This window comes from Coenobita brevimanus, chromosome 98 (genome assembly GCF_032717465.1).
Source record: "Coenobita brevimanus isolate Jiangsu-jjx chromosome 98, ASM3271746v2, whole genome shotgun sequence".
Taxonomy (NCBI): domain Eukaryota; kingdom Metazoa; phylum Arthropoda; class Malacostraca; order Decapoda; family Coenobitidae; genus Coenobita; species Coenobita brevimanus.
The window spans coordinates 38,571,907-38,592,512 of NC_137051.1; the positions used below are offsets into that span (position 1 = coordinate 38,571,907).

The 20,606-nt window shown below is 44.1% G+C and overlaps 1 protein-coding gene across 1 annotated transcript; it reads left to right on the forward strand.

Moving 5' to 3' along the window:
- The first annotated feature begins 1,778 nt into the window (after nt 1-1,778).
- LOC145414039 (uncharacterized) lies at nt 1,779-20,226 on the forward strand. Its single transcript, XM_080283603.1, has 10 exons — nt 1,779-1,825; nt 2,102-3,623; nt 3,750-5,050; nt 13,392-13,548; nt 15,412-15,638; nt 16,026-16,108; nt 16,726-16,860; nt 17,237-17,413; nt 18,176-18,381; nt 20,014-20,226. The coding sequence occupies exons 1-10, from the start codon at nt 1,779-1,781 to the stop codon at nt 20,224-20,226; spliced, it is 4,068 nt and encodes a 1,355-aa protein (XP_080139729.1).
- Nucleotides 20,227-20,606: the final 380 nt, after the last annotated feature.

Here is a 20,606-nt window from a genome sequence, read left to right on the forward strand (position 1 = left end):
TGCAGGCTAAGCACATCTTAACAATTACAGGTGTTATGACCATGGGATTATGAAGATGACTAATAGTGTGTGTGTGTGTGTGTGTGTGTGTGTGTGTGTGTGTAGGATTGCTAAGATATCTAACAATAACTGTGTGCGTACGTGCAGGTTGTGGTGTCGGGTGGGGGGCGGTGCAGTGACGTCATCCAGGTGGCTCCTACGCTCCGTGTGTCTCTTCTGGCTCCTTTCAGCAACACCCCCTCTATCTACAAACAATGCGTGAGTACAAGGCAGTCTCCCCCTCACAGCCGTACCCTCAGTGGCCTGGGAGAGTTCGTAGCAAGTCATTATTAGCGATTTAGCACATTTCAAAATCCTTTTGTTTACTACTAGTTCGGTTTCGGTTCTCTTTCACCTCGTATTTATTCCTTGTTATTATTATCTTTAGTAGTTTAATTTCTTAGATATTCTAGCTTTGTTTTTTTCTCCTTCCTTTCAAATCGATTTTATACATCTTTGGAAAGGCCTATTGCACCGAAGGGGTTGATTTTTCGATGTTCTTCCCACCCTTTTTTATATTTTTTTACCGTCTCTTTTGTCCCTTCCATCCAGACGATTTTATTCACCACAAGATAGACTTTTCAAAATGGAAGGATTAATTTCTAATGATTTTTTCTTTTTCCTTTCGTTCTTTCTATCTTCCTTTCTCCTCCTCCTCCCCCTCTTCCTCGTCCTCCTCCTCGTCCTCCTTCTCCTCCTTCTTCTTCTTCTTTTGAGGGTTGTCAAGAGGAGGAGGGACCACAAAAGGGTGTAAGGAAGTTGAAGCCTAATTTCCACCAACATTCGTGTTTTCCACATTTTTTACCACGCCATCTTTCACTGCATCCTGTCCAGTCATGTAGGAGGAGTTTCATGATGTACGTACAGACTTTCGGACAGACGACAGACGCTACGAATCTCTCCACACAATGATACCATCCTCTCATTTTATTTGGGAAACCGATTTAAAAAAAAAGACCATCATACTGAAAAGGTGAAGCCATCCATGGTTGAAGCACATTTAGGTATTTACTCCATCCTTCCGTCACCAATCAAAACCAAAAATTATCCCCCAGGCAGCCACTATCACCTTTTGTAGTATCATCATTATTTTAGTAGTAGCTATAGGTACGTAATTTACAGATTCCAACATATCTTTTTTTAATCTCTGTCTATAGTGAACACACTGAGGTGGTTTGGCCATGTGGAGAGGATGGAGGGTGAAAGACTGACGAAGAGAGTGTATGTGAGTGAGGTGGAGGGGGGAAGAGGGAGGGGGAGGCCGAGGATGAGATGGAGGGATGGGGTGGAGAGGTATATGAGAGAGGAGTGTGAGTTGGGAGCAGGGCAGTGAGATGGCGGGGGACAGGGCGACTTGGAGGCGATTTGTTTGTGGCCACCCCAAACGGGAGTGAGGCGTCTGGCAACAGATAGATAGATAGACTACAGTGAACACAGTGGCGTAGCTAGAGGGAAAGCCAGCGTGTCCCAGGCCACACTCAAATATGCCTAACCCTCTAGCGGCCACTCTAGATTTCCGGGAAATTATCTCCCGTCCCCTCTGAAGAGTTCTCCTTGAGCCATCTCGTAAATGGACTTAGCCACCCCTCGTTCACTCTGTTTTACAAATCTTAGCTACGCCTCTGAGTGAACAGCCGAAAAGTTTGGTGTAGGAACCGCATTAACCTACATTCCAGAAAAAAAAAAAAAAAAAAGGAATTCTAAATAATAATACTATTTTTTTTTATATCACTATCAACATGCAAAACACCTCGGAGTTCATTGGTACTGCTGTGTCGGTTATTCGGTTACTAGAAATCGTAGTATTTTTCCTGCCGTGTTGTGCGGCATATGCAACTTCCTGGCTAGTGAAATGAGGTTAAATTTGGGTCAACATTTTTATCAGTAATGAAATTATAAATCATACGTCATTTATGACGGCAGTTTCATTGAAGTGATATAATTCAGAGGCAAAATTGTTTCTGCTGTTTTCTTTCTAGCTTTCATTTGCAAAACAGAAAGTTGCATATTTACGTAATGAACAAAAGTGACCCAAGTATGACCTCATTTTACCTTTTTCCAGCTCCGTCGTGGTACCGAGGGCATTGATTGGGATGGGAATAGTGGTGGAGGGAGTAGAACACGTCCAGAACACACCCCCTACCTCACCCACACCCCAGGCCAGCGTCCAGCCGAGGGAAAAAGAGAGACCGACACGAATGGGTGGCTCAAAAATTCAGGAGAACAGCATTGCGTGGCTGCAGAGTCAGACAGAAATTGCCGATAAAATAATGGGAATAACCGAGACAGAGGGAAAAGCACAAACGGATAAAATAGGACACAAAGATATGAGTGAAGAGAGCAGAGTAAATGAGATGACTGGTGAAGTAAGTGCAAAGCAAGTACAGAACGATTTAAAACGGAAAGAAAATAGCAAAAATGATGACACTGAAAAAACAATGGGTCATGAGAAGCAAACTACTGATATAGGAATTACCATGAAGGAAATACAAGGCTTACCTGAAGAGAACCGAATAACGGTAGACGAAATAAAGGGTTGCAAGACGGAATCGAATGTAAACAAAACCAGTCGAAACGAGGACCCATCTCGATCCCGGGAGGACGAGAACAGCGAGACAGTGTTGGAGAATGTGGAGAGGATGGTGATCAGCGTGGTGAAGCGAGATACAGTGTGGGTGAGTGGAGAGGCCAGCAGCAGCACCGGTCACCGTCACCGTCACCACCATCACCATACCTCCTACACCCACACCGTACTGCACGATTCCCACACCAGGATTCGGCACAGTAAACACAAAGCAGAAGTGATGACAAACAAAAAGAAGAAGAATGAAAATGATAGTACCTTCAACCAAAGAAAATACTTCGGTGAAAACAGCGAATACGACTTTTTAAATGATAAACAGGATAAACATATGGATCTGTGGGAGGAGGAGCGTATGTTGGCTGATGATTCTTTCTACAACCAACCGAGCGCCACCCCAGCCCGACCCAAGAAAGGGGGACGACAGTACGGCCACAGGGACGACGGAAACCACATGTCGAATTCACTAGGTGGCGACAACACACAACTGGGCCGCCATACTTCTTTAAACCCCCCAAAGTTCATTCCTCGTACCCAAGATGATCCAAAACCGAAATTCCTCCGAAGAAAATCCAGCAAAACACTTTATACGCAAAACAAAAACTTCCGCCCCGACACCATAGCCAGGAGGACCAATTACGGTGGCTATAATAAGAAAGATGAGAGCACTGGAAGTCCTTTTATCATGCCACAGTCGTTCCTCAACTTCCAGTCTGATGCCAATAACATATCAAATGATCTGAGTCGACTCGGTACAGATGGGGACTCTGAGGAATTTTCTAACTATATCGAGGTTCCAGTGAAGAGCTACACCAGCGAGGCGCCACCTACACAACTGGAGCCACCACCAACACAACCTGCACCTACAACTACAACTACCACAACAACAACTACCGCACCTACAACTACAACTACAACAACAACTACCGCACCTACAACTACAACAACAACTACCGCACCTACAACTACTACAGTGACTACAACAACAACAACTACCACCTCAACCACTACAACAACTACTACCTCTAGCACTACCACCAGCACCACCCCTCGTCCTCGAACTGTCGCCACTCAATCTCCGGCCCCCAACACGTCATCCACAGACAAAGCCACTGATGACAGCCAACAGGGCACCCACGTGGAGGAGGATGTCCAAGAAAACGGGAATGGAGACGAGAGTGAAACTGAGATCGAGGGCGAAGCATCCAAAACATCGCCTAAAAAGAATGGGACGAGGAAAGGGAAGCCCGCCTATATCCCCGCCAAGTTACCGTTTGGTCCTTTCATTCCAAACTTGCGTCACGCCAAACAGCAGACTGGAGCGGGGATATTCCGTGGTATCCTGGCCAAGTTCCAACCTTTCTTTTTCACTAACGAGGCCCAGAAACATCTACCCAACTCCGGTGACCTGATGGTAAACATGCTGTCGCCGCTGTCCGGGCCGTTCCAGCAGCACCGCACCAAGGCCACGGGAGTCAAGGTGCTGGGGTACGACCAGGAGCACAGCCGCAGCGAGGAGCTTTATAACAGGGTGTCAGGCACAGTTATCCCACTACCCGGGCAGCGTGGCCTCCTTCCAGACACCTACCCTACTCTCCTTACTGGCCACTCAGACGGAGAGCGAGAAGTGGCCAGCAACAAGATTCACGGTGGGTTTGCTTTCATAGACAAGTCCCACAAAATGCCAGACCAGGATGCAGCCACTGGACAGAATCTTATCATCTTTGGGTCAGTTGGTGATGAGTCCATTATGGATCGACTGAGGGACTGCACAGAGTACCAGAAGGTGCAGTTGGTGGAGCACTATGACCTGGGACAGATACTGGCCGAGACGCATCACCCACTGCGTCACTTACTGGTATATCTTAATCTGCGTAGCATCAACTTTGAAGGCTACAGCATGGTGGCAGAAAGAACCCGCCATTTACTAGACCATCTAGCAAGGAGCAATGGTGGCGTCATAGTTTTCAACCTTATCCCTTTGAGCGACGATGATTTCATTGGCAACTACACTGAGGAGCTGAAGGGACACTTACTGAAGCTGACGGATTCAGCACTAGATCACTGTGCCCAGGTGTACCCCGCCTGCAGCACCACCCCTGACCTGACGCCAGTGTTACGTTCCCTGGACCGCACCTACAAGAAGGACAGCGGTCTGGACCTCTACCACCAGGGTGACCACAAAGCTCCGGATTGCTCTCACAATGAGATATGTGGCACCATTAGTCCTGCTGACTCTACCATCACCGCCCTCACGGTCAATGGCACCAACAGCCAGATGACGAGAGTCGACAAGCAGCTGGAGAACCTGGTGGAAGCTGTTTGCAGATCCGACTACCACATGATGCTGGAACTCGAGGCCTACTTGCCCACGTACAACTCCCCTGACTATGACGCCGCCTGGGAGAACGCTAAAGAGGAGAGCATAATGTAAGGAATTCTGGCAAATCCTCTCTTGCTCTGCTTTCTGTAATTATATCTTCCTCGTTATGCAGTGAGGCATTTTATCTTGTCCTGACATATGCTTTAGCCTACTTTGCTGCCCATCTTCTGCTGTCACTGGAGTCATGTCCTTAACTGCTATACCCTGATCTGACGTGTTCATTTCCCTTCTGCCTGCATGTGAGACGAACACACTTGTCATTTTCTTCCAGTCTCTCGTATTTTTCATTCAATTTCCTGTTCCTTCCATTTAGCCATATCCAGCATATTATTTTCCTTTTATCTTTATTTTTTTACACTACCTGGCCATTATAATCCAAGCACACACGCCGTCCTTACCTGTTTTGAGCTGAGATTCAAATATAAACCTCGACGTCTTTAACGTTCGTGTCTACTGAAGGAAGACGAGATGCGATAAGACTCTGTACTCTTTTCTCCTCGCCCTTCCTGCAAATAATAATAATAATAATAATAATAATAATAATAATAATGGTTACGAGAAAGAACTGAGAGTAAGTTTGCTTGTAGGTCTAATTTCTGACCTGCCTAGAAGTGCACATCTATTTTGCCTGTGCATGAAGCGTATATAGTATGATCACACACACACACACACACACACACACACACACACACACACACACACTTAAAATTTCACATCGTCACTCTCCTACACACACACACACACACACACACACACACACACACACACTTGTACAAGGGAATACACAGTCATATACGTCCTGCAAACACACTCTTCATGGGAGGAAAGACACACACACACACACACACACACACACACACACACACACACACACACACACACACACACACACACACACACCGTAATTAATCCTGCACGCAAATGTACTTAGTGTCTGCAGGAGAGAGCACACATGATGTACACCCATTACATCATGTCTCGGTGTAAGAGAAGGGGTAAGGAAGGAAGGGAGGAAGGAAGGAAGGAAGGAAGGAAGGAAGGAAGGAAGGAAGGAAGGGAGGAAGGAAGGGGGAGTAGGTGCATCCACGTTAGTTTTCTGCATAAAGTATTGCTTGATTATTCTATTTACAGCCATTGTAATGATTCGATCAGTTCACAGTTGACTGGTTTGTAGTAGTAGTAGTAGTAGTATAACAGCAGTAGAAGTAGCAGTAGTAGTAGTAGTAGTAGTAGTAGTAGTATAACAGCAGTAGAAGTAGCAGTAGTAGTAGTAGTAGTATAACAGCAGTAGAAGTAGCAGTAGTAGTAGTAGTAGTAGTAGTAGTAGAAGTAATAGTAGTAGTAGTAGTAGTAGCAGTAGTAGTAGTAGTAGTAGTTGTTGTTGTTGTTGTTGTTGTTCTTTATGCTGTTGCTGCCCTAGGTTCATCTGTACGTGAACCCAGTGGACTGCAGACTGGAAATGCCCTTATTCTGCACTACACCATCCTCCCTTCCGGGAAGAGGGAAGAAGAAGAGGGACGTCTGTATAACCGCACGACAGATCCACCAACCATATCTATGTTAGCGCGTGGAGGCCTCTCTCTCTCTCTCTCTGGGTCTTGAATTTGGCTCTGTTATCTTTTTTTTTTTTTTTTTTGAGGGAACAGTTGGTGGGATCCTGGCCTTTGGTTCCTTTATCCTTGCATAGAATAAAAATGCAGTGACGCCATGTGGAGAGGATGGAGAGCGAGAGACTGACGAGGAGAGTGTATGTGAGTGAGGTGGAGGGGAAGAGGGAGGGGGAAGCCAACGATGAGGTGGTGGGATGGAGTGGAGAGGCATATGTGAGAGGGGGGGGTGTGAGCTAGGAGCAGGGCAGTGAAATGGCGGGGGACAGGGCGACACGGAGGCGATTTGTTTGTGGCCACCCTTTACGGGATTAAGGTGACTGGCAATAGATAAATAGGTAGATAGTAATGACGCGATTATGTTGGACTCAAAATACCTTGGTTCGTATTTTAGTCAGGTAATGAAGCTCCCTAACACCTCTTTCTTAGCAATTTAGTTTTCAAAGTGCACTACCTACCAATATCCTCTTCTTTTCTTCTAATATCTTTTTAATGTCAACATAGAAAGCATGAATAACACACAAGAACACAGTACTGCAGCAGAATCAGAAATAAATCGGTAAGGAAGAGGTGTTACTAAGCTTCCTAACTGCAAGAGAATAACACCCCTAGAGCTTGTATTCTCTCTCTCTCTCTCTCTCTCTCTCTCTCTCTCTCTCTCTCTCTAGCGGCAGTGTTGCTAAGGTGCAGTAGCGATCTGGCTGTAAGTTAATTTTCTTCATAAGTTCATGTGGTTAAACGATGTCTTGGGTAATTAGAATTCATGAAAAAAATTTGTAAGCATCATTTTATATTCCAAGTCAGGATGGGGCACACTTTACACTTGCATTTATTGAATTATGAGTCAGAATGCATTCAGAGAGCGCAAACCTCGGCCAGTGCTATTGCCGGGTCCGGATCCGCATCCGGATCCACTCCAAAATTTAATCAATTCTTTCTTGGCCCATGGCCCACTCTTCCACAAAATTTAATTGAAATTCACTGAGAATTTTGGAGATATCGTGTGGACAAACAAACAAAAAATTCCTGGATCCGGATGATGATCCAAATCACCACCAAAATCGAATGTATTGTTCCTTGGGCCACACCCTACCCCTACAAAAAATTTCAGTAAAATCCGTTCATAATTTTTTTGAGAAGCAGTGCTAACAAACAATAAGACAAACCAACGCCGCCAAAAACATAACCTCCTTAGTGGAGGTACATTACACACCTGGAGTTGGAATATATCCTCTACAGGTATGTGAGGTGAGGTGCGCTACGGTATGGAAATAATGATAGTGTACTTCATAAACATGCATTAAACTTTGCTACAACAAATACACACACACACACACACACACACACAAAAAAAAACTATATAAAGCACAAATCTTCCCACCTCCTTCAAAGAGATTCCGTAACGAGCCTTCCTTAGTGATTTATTTTGCATACAACACCCTAACATCCTATTGTATGCGTTAGGCCAAATAACTATGACTAGACTGAATATAATGCCTATCACCAGCACGACGGCCATTAAGATATATAGTTTACATTTTTCTAAGTCCCAGTCTTCCACTAGAATATGAGGCACAACCATCTAATTTCTACACAGGTCCTTATTCATTCTGTTGGCTGGTCTGGAAAAAACCCGCACCTGCTGACGTAACAAGAGAGAGAGAGAGAGAGAGAGAACTATTGAGAAAATGATGAGTATATGTATAGACCTGAAAGTGATGATTATGTAATAGACTGAGAGAGAGAGAGAGAGAGAGAGAGAGAGAGAGAAGCCCGGGCTGTGCAGTAAACGCGATACAGGTGGATTTACGCGCGACCCGTATAATATACCTGAGGGAGACATTTTCTTGACGGCGGGATCGCTTCTATACTCATTTCACTCTCACTTGGCCTAAAACTGTCATCTCTCCGCTAGAATATGGTGCTAGTCACGAAGAAGTGCTATGGAAATGAGAGCCGTACCATTGTCCTTTTCTTTTCATTTTGTTTTGACTGTCATCGCACGTTTTCATTCGTTTTAGCGAAGCGCCCAAGAAGTAAAAGGGTTAATGAAGGCCGTATCTAACCTTCCTAGCTACAATAACCTCCCTTAAGCCGAATAAAATAGCCTCGTAACAGCACGAATAAAGCGGGAATGTCATCGTGGGTCTGAAGGTGGTAAAATTGTGAGGAGAACGTGCCTTGGTCAGAAGTATTGGCAGTGGGATTCGAGTGACGTACGTGAGCGAATGTCAGCGCCGCCTCCACGTCACACTGCACGTTACACCTTCAACCCAAACTTTATTCAGATAGATAGATAGGTAAACAGAGAATCCAGAAAAATATAGAAGTAGTCTCAAGCTCAAAAGGCATGGGTGGGTGTTTCTTGATGTTTTAAACCGTATGCTCAGTTTGAATTAGAAGTTGGTGGTATGGATGTTGGCGAGTCTGAAGGCAGGAGGAAGTGTGGATCGCTAAGAGGATGATCTGATAGGAGGAATAATTGTGAGAAAGCGACGTATGGACGAAGGGGAAGCATACTGACTGACGAAGGAGAGAAATGGGTGCTTGAAGATTACAGGCAACACGCATGGCCATATTTACACTCCTTGCTTAACCTCGCGGTCGATAAAATGACCCTACTTGACTGGTATTGCTAGACTGAATATAATTGATGATATTCTGATGACAGGCTGTTGGGTGGAGGTGAGAATATCGTTAATTTGACTCTTTGCAAGACTAGGTACTGTTAATATTTCCGATTTTGCGTTTCTCTTCTCCTGTCTTCTGTACCCTCCCCACCCCGGTTTTAACAGTGGGAAATAAGGTTAGAGGAGGAGGAGGAGGAGGAGGATAGGGATGATGATGATGATAATGGTGAGACAGAAGCGGACGGGTAAATACAGCATGCAAGGGTGTATCCAGAACTGCAAGGGAGGGGGGCTTCCGGTAATTTAACCCTCACATCGACGCAAGTCCTAATTACTACAAGCCCCAACACCATTCAGTTTAGTTAAGGACGAGCCATAGGAGTCTGAGTGTTAACATCCTTGACCTATGGTGTTGGGAGGAAGAAAGGAAGTTGTTAAAAAAGGAAAACGTAAATGAGATAGTTTTGTCATGATGTAAAAATCTTCCCGTAAAAAATATAATACTTTGAGTAAGCCAAAATATAAAACTATTGGTCCTCTGCTATATTCACTGAGCAGTTCCGGAAAAAAAAATAAAAATAAACAAACAAAATTAAACAACTGCTGTGCCAAAGGAGTGGTGTCTTCTCGTTATATGGCGGGTGTGAAAAAAAAAATAATAATTTCTTTTTCTTTACATAACTGGTACTGCAAATGAAGGGAACTTGCATATCACCTTCATGGATATTAATGTAGCTTTAAATTGCAGCTCTACCTTCTTACACTCCTAGACACTCTTCTCAACTGATACTACTACTACTACTACTAATAATAATAATAATAATAATAATAATCTGGTGTTAGCTGGATTAGAATACTAGAGTTCTTCCGAGCATAAGACGGTTAATTGGCATTGTGAGTTTTACTGATTACCGGATTTATATTTCACGGATTCAGTTTTTCGAAATGTTATATAAGGGAGGCATTAGGTTAGGTTAGGTTAGGATTAAATCGGAAGTAGATTTGCTTGTGGGTCCTAATTTCAAAATATAACACTACTATTATACATTTCGGAAATCAAACTGCCGAACGGGTAATGCTAATATTCTGATTTTTCTGAGGCTCCAAATGACACTCTGATAAATAAAACCGCCTTGCCCTTGTCAGAATGGAATACTAGAGTTGTCATGCCCTTGTCAGAATGGAATACTAGAGTTGTCATGGCCATATAAGGGTTAATGTGACAGTCCGAACTCTCCCAGGCTTCCATGACCCACTCTCAGCTGTTTGAACTTATTTCTCTGACCTTGAAGAGTTAACAAAGACACTGGTGACCTTGGCTGTTTTGTACTCCCATTTTGTAGTTCTTGCCTACCTAGGCTTGTATTCCCGTTGGTTAAGGAAGCTCCCTAACGCCTGCTCCTTAGTGATTTAGTTTTGAATATGGCTGGCTAATATCATTGCGTACGTTATTTTTGCAGAGTATGACGATTGTGGAGGGATTTTTGTGACAAGAGGACAGGAAGGTGTAATAAACAAAATGAATGGCTTAGGAAAAGGCGTTAGGGAGCTTCCTTAGCAGACGAGAATATGGACTTTCGTTTTGTTTATCAGGCAGCGTTCACGTGGCATAGGAGGCTTCGTAAAACACCTGCCTTAGCGACCCATTTTGCATACGAATTAGGGACCTGGACTGTAAATTAGATGACTGGGTGACATAGTGTGGTGGAATTTTCTGGATGCATTCTTAGTTACCTTGTTTCCTTGTCGACCATGAAACTTACCCGTCACTGGATGCAGAATTTTGCGCTCTGATTCAGCCTTCAACATCAGGAGGTCAGCTGAATGGCGAATCCACTAAGGCTGCCAAATCCCATTACCAGCCGCTCTAAACCAATAAACACTCGCGAGCTGGCGTGGCGCGGGAATGTGATGTAACGATGTGATGTGATGTGATGTTGAGGAGTTGCCTTTGTAACGTCACCTCTAAATGGCTTTCTTCTTTTTATTTTCTGCTACTTTCTGTTTACGTGACTTTGGAGGTTTCGCGGCACTCTTCCTCGGCGACTTATTTTCATACTACACCTTAACATTGTCTTGTATGCTGTTTATATCGTGTTTATATTTATATAGCTTTGCATCATTAACATAAAAGAGGATATTGAGGTGTATGTGCGGAGTAAATCGCCGGAGAAGAGACCTTGCAAAGTCTCCAAAGCCAAGAAATAGAACGCGCGTTAGGGCAAAGTTAATTTACGCCTTTGTTTTCACTCATAAAGAAAGAAAGAAAGGAAAAAAAAAAGCACACGAGAATGAATAATAAATGAAAAACAGGAAATAATGGTAGATGGGGGCGCCTACTATCCACTTAGTTGATGTTGTACTGCCTTGGGGTGACTGCATTGAGTGATAAGCCAAACGAGTACCCACAACCCAAGAAGCCATTTTACTACGTTGGGTGGTAGCCATAACCAAATGACTGGATGTTCACCTCTTATAATAGTGAACTAGTATGAAGATTTATCCTAGAAAATAGTTAAGATCCTTTATAAATAGGCCTCATATTCATTATCTTCCTTGAGGCTGAGTTACGTTTGTTTACCTTTTTATAAATCTTGATTCATACAGCAACCGAACACTTCACACTCAACCAAGAATGAATAGTCGCGTACACACACACACACACACACGCACACCAAGCGATTGCGTACAAAAGACAACAAAACCAATAATTCTGTTTTCACCTTACCTCACACAACTACCAAACACCCCAAACACGTCACAACCAAACAACAGCAAACAATTATGTAACAAAAAACACAGCAAAACGATTTCTCACAACAATAAGTGCTCTGGAAACTCTTTTATCACAATAATGAGTTTCGATCCTTTATAAATGGGTTTCCAGATGCTCCTAGTGAAACCCTTATCGTATTGTGTACATCTGTGAGGTTTCTGAGACGGACATAATTTTTTTTTGTATTGTAAAGAATATCTAACGAGAGACGTGTGCGTGTGTGTGTGTGTGTGTGTGTGTGTGTGTGTGTGTGTGTGTGTGTGTGTTCGTAAACAAAATACCCGAGACAGCATTAATCCGATTTAAACCAGACTTGGTGGACGAGTTGAGGGTCTTCCTAAGGGCTGATCTCTCGCTCTCTCTCTCTCTTTTTTTTTTTTTTTTTTTAGAACAGTAGGCCAAAAGCTAAAGTCACATGGCAAGGTCAGCTTAAATACATTCGATCCGACTTACACCAAACTTGGGGGGAGGGTTGAGGGTAAGGCATGGATGAGGCGATTCGACTCAGGGGAACCAAGAGTTCAGAAATTTAGGGAAAACTCACAGATTCGAAAGAAAATCTCTCTCTCTCTCTCTCTCTCTCTCTCTCTCTCTCTCTCTCTCTCTCTCTCTCTCTTTCTATTTCCCTTCGTTCTCGATTCATAAGAGAGAGAAGGAAGGACACACTAATTATAAAACAGTCTTTTAAACGCTAATTACTTTTCCTTCATGTAGTTAATTACCAAAATCCCTCCACCCCATTCCTATGCTTCGCCTGATTACACTGTCATTAATTGGGTTTGCATAAATCGTCTGGAGGGAGAAAAAATAAAAAAACAAAGCACGCCACAGGATGAAAGGGTTAAGATGGTCTAAACTGCCAGCTCTCCATCTTGAAAGCTGAACTGTAACAACGGATCAACGTTAGAATACGGTACTAGTCATGAAGAAGTGCTATGGGGTGGATGTGGTGCCGTGAGCATTGTCTTCTTCTGTCACTGAGCAACGGTAAATATGATGCAAAATGAAACTCTCCCCCAAGTTAAGATGGATGAACTATTGCATATCGCAGACTGGACTGATGCTGCAAGATCGTAATTTTGTTTGTGAATCTGGCTGCTAATAATCTGTGTGTTTGTGTACAGAGAGCGCGCGCGGACTGGGCTGGTGCTGCGCGATCGTAATTTTGTTTGTGAATCTGGCTGCTGATGACATGCGTTTGTTTACAGGGTGCGCGCGCAGAGTGGCTGGTGCTGCGCGATCGTAATTTTATTTGTGAATCTGGCTGCTGATGACGTATGTTTGTTTACAGGGTGCGCGCGCAGAGTGGCTGGTGCTGCGCGATCGTAATTTGTTTGTGAATCAGGCTATTTATACCTTGAGTGTTTGTTCACAGAGTCCGAGCTCAGACGGGGCTGGTGTTGCGTGACATCCTGCCCCTGGGCCTGAAGGAGTACGACAAGAACCGACCGCCCAAATACGAGGGTCACGCCACCATCGTGTACTTCCACGTCACAGTCCTCTCCGTCGACTCCATCAATGAGGAATCCATGGTGAGCTGCAGCCAAAAATTCTGTTTTCCTTGACCTCTCCACTCACAAGACGCCAGGCACATGAGAGCAATGCGAGGTTATCTTTTTCTTGTTCTTGTTGTTGGAGAAGGCTTTGAAATTAACCTTCTTTGTTACGGTTAGCCCTCATACCCTTAATTCTATCTATCTATCTATTGCCAGATGCCTTAACCCCGTAAGGGGTGACCACAAACAAATCGCCTCCATGTCTCCCCGCCATTTCACTGCCCTGCTCCCAGTTCACACCCCCTTCTCTCATATACCTCCCTACTCCATCCCTCCATCTCATCCTTGGCCCCCCCCTCCCTCTCCCCCCCTTCACCTCACTCACATACACTCTCCTCGTCAGTCTTTCTTTCTCCATCCTCTCCACGTGGCCAAACCATCTTTATGTGTTTCTCCTAACGCTTCCTATCACATCCACATCAGCACCACAACGCTCCTGCACTTCCTCATTTGTCAGTCTGTCTCTCCATGTGACTCCAGATGCTCCTTTCAAATAAATCATTTCCACTGCTCTCACTCTTGACTTCCGTCCCTCCAACAAGGTCCAAGCTTCACTTCCATACGTTAGAGTTGGTATCGCAATACTGTCATGTAGTAACTTTTTCACTTCCATGCTCACTTCCCTGTTTCTTATCATTGCTTTCAAGGAACCAGCAACCTCTCTTCCCTGTTGTACCCTTTCAAGCACTTCACCCTCTAAACTTCCATTCTTACTCATCACCCTACCCAAGTACTGAAACGTACTCACATTTTCCAATTCCTCACCATCCAACCTCACTGTACATTCACTGACTTCACCTCTCTCGAAGACCATGACTATACTCTTCCCTACATTCACCTTTAAATTCCGTTTCTTACACACTCTCCCAAACTCATCCACCAAGCCTCTCAGCTCCCCTTTGTCTTCACTTAACAACACAGTATCATCTGCAAACAACAGTACGGGGAGTTTCCAAACACTGCCCACTCTCATTAGGACCGCTCCAACATCCATTGCTCTACCTTGTATCTCTTTTATTACCCCATTCTTCAGGGGATACTATCATGACCGCCCCCATCACCACCTCAAGTCCATCAACACTCATCCATTTATTGTCCTCCCTGGCCTTTCTTTGCGTCCTACGATATTTGTTCTTAGATTATATTTTGAGATTAACCTTCGCAGAACTCAAACCACTGAGCAGCATCCGTTTTCACAGGGTTTACTTTCCTGCTTCACCTCCACATTTGCCAACATTCCAGCCGGTCCAACCATTCTCTCTCTCTCTCTCTCTCTCTCTCTCTCTCTCTCTCTCTCTCTCTCTCTCTCTCTCTCGTGGTTTCATGGAGCGAAGGGGATCACGAGGTCGACAAACATCCCTATTTCCTGCCACTACCTAACGATTTTATTTAACTTGTTGTGTATTCCGTGCAATGGAGGAGTTAATGGAGGCTATACCACCTAAATATTTCAGTTCAAAAAGTCTATCCAAAATTTATACAACCTCCAGGAGATAGCGAGAACATCAAAAAATGCATCACCGGATTTAAGAGATGGATCTTTTCAAAATGACGGCTTTTTTCCATTTTAGTTCTGTTATTTCCTGGCAATTATTATTATTTTTTTTTCAGTTTAAGAAAGACTTCGTACTGAATGGGTTAACGAAGACCGTATTTCACCCTTTCATTTCGAAAAGTATTTACTAAGCAGAATATGATCGTCTAGAAGCAGGAAGAGTAAATAAGAAAGAAAGAAATAGGATAAAAGGAAAAAAGTCATTCGAGTGTAGCAGTAAATCTTTGTTGTATATGCTACCGAATCTTTCATGTGTTAAATATATGAATTTAATTTCCTTTCAGACCTACGTTGCCGACATCTTCCTGGCTCAGAGTTGGCGGGACCATCGTCTGCGTCTGCCGGAGAACATGACGGAGGAGTACCGCATCCTGGACGTGGAGTGGCTCAACAATATCTGGCGCCCGGACTGCTTCTTCAAAAATGCCAAGAGAGTCACCTTCCACGAGATGTCCGTGCCCAACCACTACCTCTGGCTGTACCACGACAAGACGCTCCTCTATATGGCAAAGTTAGTCTGCTTCTGGGCTATATTGGTTCATTTTCCCGCCATAATTGCCATGTTACCCCTTTCAACGCGAGTATCTCATTCATATTTTATTTCGTGGCGACTTATGAAGATATTATCCAGCTTTGGAGAGGCTTTTGAACTAGAGATATAGCTTTCATTAACCCCTTCAGTGCGAGAGATATTTCCTAATCTTACCAAAAATATCTTAGTCCCCAAATTAATGTAAAAAAACGTCACGGGATTGGGGGAGGTTAGTTATCATCACATATACTGAAAAATAAGGGGTCTGGGAACTATACTGTCGCTGCAGGCCGTCTATAACAACAAGATAACGAATGTATTAAAACAGCAGAAGGATAATACAGTTTCTTTTACCCCCTCCTTCAGGTTGACGTTGGTGTTGTCGTGTGCTATGAAATTTGAGGCATACCCCCACGACACGCAAATCTGTTCTATGATGATTGAGAGCCGTGAGTTGCAGGAAGACTTTCACTGCATTTGCTGTCTCCCTCACCCTTCCATACTGCCGCCTCCCTCACCCTTCCATAGTGCCATCATCCTCACCCTTCCTTACTGCAGCCACCCCCACCCTTCCATACTGCTGCCTCCCTCACCCTTCCATTCTGCTGCCTTCCTCACTCTTCCATACTGCTGCCATCCTCACCCTTCCATACTGCAGCCACCCTCACTCTTCCATACTGCTGCCATCCTCACCCTTCCATACTGCCCATTGTCCTTTCCATGCCCTCTGCTTCACCGTTACTCACACTTTTTGCTTCCATATACCCTTTTCAAATTCATACTATCATTGTTCTGTATATGATGTTATAGCAATCTCCTTTATAACAGCAAAACACTGAATATATATACTTCAGCAAGACTCAGCATCCACAAAGACTATCAATAAAGGCTTTTGGCATTGATGTAAAGTATATATGAGTGATTTTCGGTGTTCATAAATGCTGTACCATCATAAAAACTATCAATAAAGGCTTTTGTCATTGATGTAAAGTATATATGTGAGTAAGTAATTTTCTGTACACTTAAACGCTGTACTTTGCCTTTCTGTGCTGGTGACGATGTACAGTATCCCACACGACCCACGACCTGGTCTTTAAGTGGAACGAGACGGACCCGCTGGTGGTCAACCCGGATATAGAACTGCCTCAGCTGGACATCTCCCGGAACAACACCGAGGACTGCACCCTTACCTACTCCACAGGTCTCAGTCAAACCCTTTACCACGTAGCCGTTAACTCTTTCAGCCAGAGGACGTCTTTTATTCGTCTGTGCTTGCCATTTCTAGAGTTTATACATCCTAGAAGCGCCCTCTCGTGGTGAAGGGGTTAAAGGCTGTAAGTATTTAACCCCTACATTCTGAGAACAATAATGAACTAAAGAAAGCACTAACGAAATGAAAAGACGTCATCGAAATGAAAGAGAGTATGAAAAATCAAAATGTGTTACAGTATTGGTATGGTTGAAATACTGTTAGCAAAGTTTGATATTTTCGCTACGAGATGCCAGGATCGTCTGTAAGTATCTCATCTGTATTTCATCTGTATTTCTGCCGTACTAATGGTGAAATTCTCTCTCAGGCAACTTCACCTGCTTGGCTGTGGTGTTTAATTTACGTCGCCGCCTCGGGTACCACTTGTTCCACACCTACGTCCCCTCCGCCATCACTGTCGTCATGTCCTGGATCTCGTTCTGGATCAAACCCGAAGCTATCCCAGCCCGCGTCACCCTCGGCGTCACCTCACTTCTCACATTAGGTACTGAACGTCTCACGAAGTTGTTGTCGACGTCAGTAATTGCCGGGAAAGGGTTTATACTTGTTTCTGGAGGCTAGGGAGCATTTGGTAAACTGCACCTTCCATTTCAGTAACTTTTTTTATGAAGTTTGTGGGTATTTTCTATATAGTTGTGGGACAGGATGAAGAGAGAGGGGTTATAGAAGGTACTAGATATATTTTCTGACGTGGATGGACAGCTCTCGAATGCTATAAAGAGTGAAGCATGTGTGAGAGTAGGTGAATGAGTTGGAGAGTGACTAGGGTGTGTGATGTCCCCATAGGTGTTCAATATTTACCTAGATGGGGATATGAAAAGGTCAAAATAAATGGTATGGAAATGGGAGTGCTAATCCATTCCATAATCAACCCTTCTTACTCTCCTTAAGCCACCCAAAACCAGCAGTGAGCCAAAGGAGCTTAAAAGGATGCATTAGGTCCAATATTAACCGTTCCATACTTAACCATTTCATCATCAACCCCTTTCCTTGCCCTCTTCAGCGACGCAAAACCACCAGAGAGCCATAGGAGCTTGAAAGTATTAACCGATTCCTTAAATTTGCAGCTAATTGTTGATCGTTTATGAAATCGTGAGGTGTGAATTGATTGGTGTTGTGGTTCGTTGGTCCAGCTTGATTGTAGCTGTGGTTCGTTGGTCCAGCTTGATTGTAGTTGTGGTTCGTTAGTCCAGCTTGATTGTAGTTGTGGTTCGTTGGTTCTAACTCTTCGTACTCGTCTCTCCAGCTACGCAGAACCAACAGTCCCAGTCCTCGCTACCGCCCGTGTCCTACATCAAGGCCATAGACGTGTGGATGTCCTCTTGCACCGTGTTCGTCTTCGCCTCCCTGCTCCAGTTCGGCCTCGTCAACTACTTCATGGACGCCGAGCCGCTGAGTAAGGACATGACTGGCTACTCCGTCGAAGACCTCACGGATCTGGATGAGAAAAAGGTAAAACAAGAATAATTTAAACTGGGCGCGCGAGGGTGTAAACAAATCCCCCAGTTTTTCCGGCGATTTATGGAAAACTAATGTACTTTATAAATGTTTGATGTGATTAGCCTCCATCTCATTTTACGGAGAGTAGCCATCAAAAATAAAGAAAGGTTAGATACATATTGCTTGCTCACACTTTGGCGCCTACAGTTTCGATAAAATTAGCATAAAACAGGAGGCGAGATTCTATGGCAGCATTGAGGTGAGGGTACAATGGCGGGCAAATATACGTTGACAATTTCCTACCAACACTGTGCCCTGCCTTTCACATAGCTCATTCCTCCCTGGACATCAGACAGTAACTTTCCTTCTCATACCCTTCTCATACTGTCATGTTAGTTGCTTCATACTGCCATCACATTAAAAAAAAAAGTCATCTCAAACCCCCCATCACCACAATCGGGAGGAAAATGGCGGGGAATTTTTGGTACAGGGACAAAACTTTGCTTGTTGTTCCACTTCGTCTGCTTTACCGTTTAAACATGGCCGCCACTTCCCGCCCCGATGCCGTATATCAAACAACATCGTATTTATGGCAAGAAAAACATATTAAGGCCCGTCCCATCGGCTGATGAAGCTCCTTAACACCTTTTCCTAAGCGAGTTTTGTTTATTACTCATTACTGTCCTCTTCTGTGTTACGTAAATCCTTCCAGTTTCGCCACACTGTCCTCATCTGTTACGTAAATCCTTGCAATCTCACCATACTCTGCATAACGTACAAAAGGATATTAACCAGCCCTATCGAAAAATAAATCGCTAGTGTAGAGGTGTTAGGGATTTTACATAACCGACGATACCAACCTAAGTCTTTCTCAGCCTAGGAAAATAAACCAGCTATGGGAATGTGAGAAGTAGAAGTTAATATATTAGACATGGAAAGCTTCTGAACTGTCACTTATTTGTTCTTTCAAAGTTATAAGTGTCTTTCAAATAAACGAGATCTGATCCTATAGCAAGAGCAAAAGACGTAAGGAGAATCTAACTCTCCTAGTCCTTCTACGGTACGGCATGGAAGTGATCGGAAATGTGTTTATGATTCCATGTTCAGTTCAAATGTGAAATAGGTTTGAATAGGAACAATTAGGATTTGGGATATAATTATACATCCTTTATTTCCAGAGAGAAAAAGTAAAAAGAGAGAGAGAGAGAGAGAGAGAGAGAGAGAGAGAGAGGGAGGGAGGGAGGGAAGTAAAAATTTCATTGATAGGAACTAAGGTTTGGTTGGAGTTATTAGATAAATTTTAGTAATGGTGGAAGGGGAAGACCGAGGATGAGGTGGAGGAATGGAGTTGAGAGGTATATGAGGGAGGGGGGAGTGAGTTGGGGAGGGCTGTCAAATGGTGGGTGACAGAGCGACTTGGAGGCGTTTTGTCTGCAGTCACCCTTTGCGGGATCAGGGCGTCGGGCTATAGACAGACAGACAGATAGATAGATTTTATTCAGTACATCTGCGTCGCTAATTTCCTTTAGAAAAACTAATGTATTCACCTTGTTAATGCAAAATAAAAGAAACAAAGGCTGAGCATGTAAAAGTTATCTATTCCAAAGTAAAATTTCCTGATATTCCACTGCATTTTAAATCCAGGCTGAAGACGGGCGACTCAACGGGTACTCACGCAGCCGGAGCCGTAGCAGGAGCCGCGTGAGGTCCCACAGCCCCGGGGTGCCGCAGTACGTGGTCCACCGCTGCACGGGCAAGGACATCGCCATCTACATCGACAAGTTCTCACGAGGCTTCTTCCCCTTCGCCTTCTTCGTCCTCAACATCTCCTACTGGACCACCTACGGCACCATGTAAACAGAGGTGTCAAGGCAAATTCATCAAAGAAGCTAAAGAAAATGTGGATAGACGCTGAACGTATTTTCCTCACCATCCCATATAGTTCGCGTGAAGAGTGGACGTTCATTTGGGTATAACAGGCCAAGTTTTGCCCCTCCACGACCGGTCAGGAGAGAGACAGAGTGAGTCTTTATCATACACAAGGGTCCTCTCGTCTCCTTACTTGAGGAAGCTCTCAGGCACTTCTTCTCTACCACAGTTCTATATCTCTTCATATGACAGGTTCAATGTTCTCATCTCTGATATTTTCACTAACTCTACCCGTACTGAAAAGCTAGGATTATTAGCCTACCAAGGAGGGTATCAAGTCCCATATACAAAATAAATCGCCTAGGAAA